The sequence below is a fragment of the Pseudophryne corroboree genome, chromosome 3 (assembly GCF_028390025.1).
Source record: "Pseudophryne corroboree isolate aPseCor3 chromosome 3, aPseCor3.hap2, whole genome shotgun sequence".
NCBI classification, from domain to species: Eukaryota; Metazoa; Chordata; class Amphibia; order Anura; family Myobatrachidae; genus Pseudophryne; species Pseudophryne corroboree.
In genome coordinates, this window is record NC_086446.1 from 594,853,453 (window position 1) to 594,859,452 (window position 6,000).

Below are 6,000 nucleotides of genomic sequence, written 5' to 3' on the forward strand. Positions count from 1 at the left end.
AGTGTAGTTTCCAGCCTCCTATCTGCTGGATCCTTGAGGGCGGCCGTATCAGGAGACGGCAACGCCACTTGCTTTGATAAACGTGTGAGCGCCTTATCCACCCTAGGGGGTGTTTCCCAGCGCGCCCTAACCTCTGGTGGGAAAGGGTATAATGCCAATAACTTCTTGGAAATTAGCAGTTTTCTATCTGGGTTAACCCACGCTTCATCACACACGTCATTCAATTCCTCTGATTCTGGAAAAGCTACAGGTAGTTTTTTCACCCCCCACATAATACCCCTTTTTGAGGTACCAGCAGTATCAGAGATCTGCAAAGCCTCCTTCATTGCCGTGATCATATAACGTGTGGCCCTATTGGAAAATACGTTTGTTTCTTCACCGTCGACACTAGATTCATCTGTGTCGGTACCCGTGTCGACTGACTGAGGTAAGGGACGTTTTACAGCCCCTGACGGTGTCTGAGACGCCTGAGCCGGTACTAACTGGTTTTCCAGCCGTCTCATTTCGTCAACTGACTTTTGTAATGTGCTAACATTATCACGTAATTCCATAACTAAAGCCATCCATTCCGGTGTCGACTCCCTAGGGGGTGACATCACCATTACCGGCAATTGCTCTGCCTCCACACCAACATCGTCCTCATACATGTCGACACACACGTACCGACACACAGCAGCCACACAGGGAATGCTCTAATCGAAGACAGGACCCTCTTAGCCCTTTGGGGAGACAGAGGGAGAGTTTGCCAGCACACACCAAAAGCGCTATAAATGTATATAAACAACCCTAGAAGGTGTTGTTTTTGATATAGGCGCTTTTAATATATCAATATCGCCAAATTATGCCCCCCTTCTCTTTGTTACCCTGTTTCTGTAGTGCAGTGCAGGGGAGAATCCTGGGAGCCTTCCTCACCAGCGGAGCTGAGCAGGAAAATGGCGCTGAGTGCTGAGGAGAATAAGCTCCGCCCCTTTTTCGGCGGGCTTTTCTCCGGGGTTTTAAGAAAACTGGCCTGGGTTAAATACATACATATAGCCTTAATGGCTATATGTGATGTATTTTTCGCCACTAAAGGTATTTAATATTGCTGCCCAGTGCGCCCCCAGCAGCGCCCTGCACCCTCCGTGACTGAATCAGTGAGACGTGTAGCAACAATGGCGCACAGCTGCAGTGCTGTGCGCTACCTTCATGAAGACTGAGGAGTCTTCTGCCGCCTGCTTTCCGGACCTCCGATCTTCAGCGTCTGTAAGGGGGGTCGGCGGCGCGGCTCCGGGACGAACCCCAGGATGACCTGTGTTCCGACTCCCTCTGGAGCTAAGTGTCCAGTAGCCTAAGACTCCAATCCATCCTGCACGCAGGTGAGTTGGAAATCTCTCCCCTAAGTCCCTCGATGCAGTGATCCTGTTGCCAGCAGGATTCACTGAGATTTAAACCTAAAAAAAACTTTGTCTAAGCAGCTCTTTAGGAGAGCCACCTAGATTGCACCCTTCTCGGACGGGCACAAAAACCTAACTGAGGCTTGGAGGAGGGTCATGGGGGGAGGAGCCAGTACGCACCATGTGATCCTAAAAGCTTTATTTAGATGTGCCCTGTCTCCTGCGGAGCCCGCTATTCCCCATGGTCCTGACGTAGTCCCAGCATCCACTAGGACGTTAGAGAAATAAAGGATAATAATAGTATTATATTTGAGTGCACAACCATAATGAACTACTGAATAATCACACAGACCTCAAGAAAATGGCTTCTCAGAGGCCAAATCATTAACATATGGTCGCTGCTACATTATAAATACATAGCATGTTGCTTAGCAAAGAAATGATGACACATTTTGCAGCAATAGGTTGTACGGCTATGCTGTACAGTACATCGGAATGCCCTGCGAATAACAGCACTTTTCCAAAACAGCTAGAACTCATGTTGTTCTATTCTGGACCACTGAAGTAAACAGGGACCACTCATCTCATCAGATAAACATTCCAGTATTATGGAAGCACTGACTGATTCAAGCACTTCTCTAGCTGGAAAAGCACTGATGCGCAAAGCTACATCTGACACCAGAATTAAGAATGGGGCAAAACTAGTTTAGCTCCTTAGATGTTCCTGATATATACAGTGAACAGCTAGGTCTTCAGTTTGCAGATATGAATATTTCGGGAGATTTCGTTTGTCATGGCAAGATCGAATTTGTGTAAATTAACCCATGCCTCTCTAAGCAATTATCACTTACTGCCAGTGAGTTACTCTTACATTACTATTAGGACATTTATCCACGTTGGCCAACATTGATTATCACGTAAAAACCATAGCAAAAAAGAGACACTGGGTCCAGGCTGAGGATGAAGCCATCCTAACTAAGGGCTAGGTGACATATCTCCCAGTACAACGGCTGGACTGGGCCTGTCACAGGCCGGTTATTTGCTGGCTACTGCTGCTTTAGGCTGACTGTACTCCATAGCCGCGTTGTACTGTGGGAGATGTAGTCGTCTCCCATCTCGGAGCCATCTATATGTCTTACAACTACACGGACAGCAGATGGAATAAACATGCATTATGCCTGAAACTGTATCACGGTATCATACAGGCGTTAACCATTCACAAAACCCTTATACACCTAGTATTTACATCTCACCGAGATTAAGGAAAACTACAACTCACAGAAGCCTTTGCGCATCTTACACTACATACGCATGCGCAGACACCAGATGTGACGCAACAGCTACCCAAGAGCCAGCTCCCCGCCCCCACCCGCAGATCCTCCGGTTACCGTCCGTAGCCCTTACCTCGAGCCCTATCCGTGGGGAACAACTTCTGTGCCTTCTCTAGGAAGCGCAGCGCCTTGTCTGGGTTCTGGCTTTTGATGGCGTTTAGGGCAATCCCTATACAGCGCTCCGCCTCGTCCCGGTTTGATTCCATTGCGGAATCACTGCTACTAGAAACTGGTAGGCGGCGCTCCTTAGGCGCTGGGTGATGACGTCACACACCCCTAGCTACGGTCAGCCAGTCACAGCAATGTGTGCAACCTGTCAGGCCGGCGCTGTGACCTGATGAGAAGGTCCTGCTCTTCCCACCTCTATGACAAATGCCTAGTGCTGTTAAGATTTTTTTTCCCCCGACTAATTAAGCACAATTACTTGCATTTGGAAAGCAGAGGCAGGATATTATCACTATAGCACCATTCCTCCCAACATGAACAGCTTCTGGACTTCCCTTAACTTCTCTGCTTCTGGACTTCCCTTAATGTATGATTGCCATCACCTGTAGTGAAACACCTTTCTTATCCAGGAACCTGTTGAACATAGGTGTCTGCAATCATAGAAACGTCCAGAAGAGCACTAAGTCACTCCTGGAGAGGGTCATGTTAGGAGTTATGTAACAAGTCGTTTACAGTCTCAGCTTTCACTGTAGGGATCATTTTGTTTATATTGAATGTTAATGTAATTGCCTCACAATATGGAAATCTTATTTATATGTGTTGCATGTGACAGGAATTTATCAATAAAAGGATTGATTTAGGGGCATGTTTTTCATAAAATGATGTAGAATCTGCATATTTTTGTGAATTGTTGTTCTGTACTAATAGCCTAATGCAGAAGATTTCACATAAATCTGCAGAAGACTAAAGGTCCATATAGACGGGCCGATGCAGGAGAGATGTGTGCTGAGCGTAGCGCTCAGCACACATCTCTCCCGCCGCTTAGCACAGCCCGATCTGTGCTGATAGTGCGGGGGGAGACGGGGGTGCGCTCACTTCACCCATGCAGGCCAATCTAGCACCAGCGATAGCGATGCGCGGGGCTGCGCATCGCTATCGCTGTTAGGGCTACACACGGAGCGATCTTGCTGAAAATCTAAGCAATCTAGTCAGATTGCTTAGATTATCGCTCCGTGTGTACCCCCCTTAACTGGCGCTGCAGATCCCAGTCACCATATTCAATGAGGACTACGATCTAACTTTACTCCTGTGTGCCAAACTACGAAAAACTTTAAGCCTATGCAGGTTTTCTTGCAGAAGCAAGATCTTCCGGTTCCTCTCCTGCAGCATCCACCCGGCAAAGGAAGCTGACACTATGGGCCCTATTCAGGTGGGTCGGGTACTCCAAGTCGACACATCTTAGGTCGACATGGAAAAAGGTAGACATGAGTTTTTTATGTTTTTTTGTGTCGTTTTCTTCGTACAGTGACCGGGAACCCCAATTAGTGCACCGCGTTCGCTCGCCATGCAGATTACTATTCCAATTGTAGTCCACGTGGATCGTTAAATATGAAAAGGTTCAAAAAAAGAAAAAAATCGTGAAAAACTCATGTTAACCTTTTTCCATGTCGACCAATTGGTGTCAACCTAAGGTGTGTTGACCTTTTTGTTGTCGACCTGGAGTCCGGATACCATTCAGGTCTCGACGCATATGCGGTGCATTCCGCAAAGTACTGATGTTCAGTACTTTGCGCATATGCTGGACCCATACTGCTCATGTGCAGTACGGGTCTTGGATGGGGGACCCAATGCGGCATCAGAGTGTCAGTGACTGACAGTCTGATTCCGTTTTGGGGGTGGAGAGGGGGCAGCAACAGCCTCTTTCTCAAAATAAAGGCTCGTCGCCGCCATTGTATGGGGAGGGACAAGGCCAGGATCTCGGTCTGTGGATGGAGATTTCCTGGCCTCTTGGCAGCTCCCGCAGTGGCTGGCTTGCGTGCCTGCCAATGGTGTTGCAAATGATCCAAAATTTTGTCTTTGGACGCAGATCAGTAATGCATACAGGAGGCGTGACGCCTCCTGCTGCATTACCATATTAGTGCTATCGCTGCTGCTTCTATGTAAGTAGAAGCAACAGCACATCCATCTGAATAAGGCCCAATGTGCATGCGTCACAGTGTCAGATTCCCCAGGAGAAGTCTCACAAGTGTAAAATCCTCCCACAAAATGCAGAGGAAGTGACTCACAGGGGCAACGGTTATCACTATTGCTGTCCCTGCAAGTTAACTTCAGTACATTCCGAGGATCTTTTCATATTCGTGTCAATCTAATTCAAAGTGATGTTAATAGCGCTGGGAAGGAGGTCCCAGAGCTATTCAATTGACCTCATCGTTAGTTGGGAGATGCCAGTTCTCGCACCTTAAACTGGGTGTTTAGTCGCAAGAACCGCCATTCTCCTACTCAAGTGCCTGCTGCAATGCTGTTTGTGCCGCGCTAAAGGTAAAAAAACAGCACTGTGGCACTAGTTTGGTCAGATTTCTGCTCGCACCTCAGAAGGTGCCTGATCGGTCAGCACGGCAAACACTGGGGGGAGGGTGCTGGAAGGCAGAGGGACCTTTCGGTCCCTTTGAGAGCAGCAGCGGAGGGAAGTCTCTCTTCCCTGCAGCTGCAAACTCGGCTTATCTGACTGGTCGCTTCCTGTGCGACCAGGTCAGATAAAGCACTTGCTGGTGTGGTCGCATCTGATGCGACCATGCCAGGCAAGTGGTTAAGGAAACAGCCATTCTGCTTACAATGGCAACACACAATCTGCTTACAATGTTTGAGCAAACTACATTTTCACTGTTAAGCACAAGCTTGTGTAAAGTGTTTATTAGCATTTCCAGTAAATTTTCATATTGCACAATGGGGGTCATTCCGACCCGATTGTTCGCAGCACAGCGGTCGGGTTGGAATTGCGCATGCGCGTGCGCCGGCACATGCCGGACGGCCGAAGGCTGTCGTTCCCTAGCAGTCGCCTCTACCTGATTGACAGGCAGAGGCGGTCAATGGGCAGGAGGGGGTGGCACGGCGGTGCTAGACCACCATTTTGGGGGCGTGGCCGGACCGTGCGGGGCCGCAGCGGCTGCGTGACGTCACACGCAGCCGCGGCAACCAGTGGCAGCGACGAGCAACTCCCGGCCAGCCGCAGGAGCTGCGCTGGCCGGGAGTTACTCAAGAAGTGCGGGGGGGAGGGGGGCGGACAGACATGCAGGGCGGGCTAGCCCTGTGCTGGGCGTCCCCCAGCATGTCTGGGAACAAGATCGTAGCTG

General features: G+C 49.1%; 1 protein-coding gene across 1 annotated transcript in view; it reads right to left on the bottom strand.

Annotated features, from left to right (window-relative positions):
- Positions 1 to 3,164, bottom strand: part of DNAJB12 (DnaJ heat shock protein family (Hsp40) member B12) — a 176,659-nt gene extending 173,495 nt beyond the window's left edge. Inside the window, exon 1 of the mRNA XM_063961468.1 lies at positions 2,778 to 3,164. Within this exon, the coding sequence (XP_063817538.1) occupies positions 2,778 to 2,910 (133 nt within the window). The 5' untranslated portion in view covers positions 2,911 to 3,164. The remainder of the gene's footprint in view (positions 1 to 2,777) is intronic.
- Between the last annotated feature and the right edge of the window lie 2,836 nt (positions 3,165 to 6,000).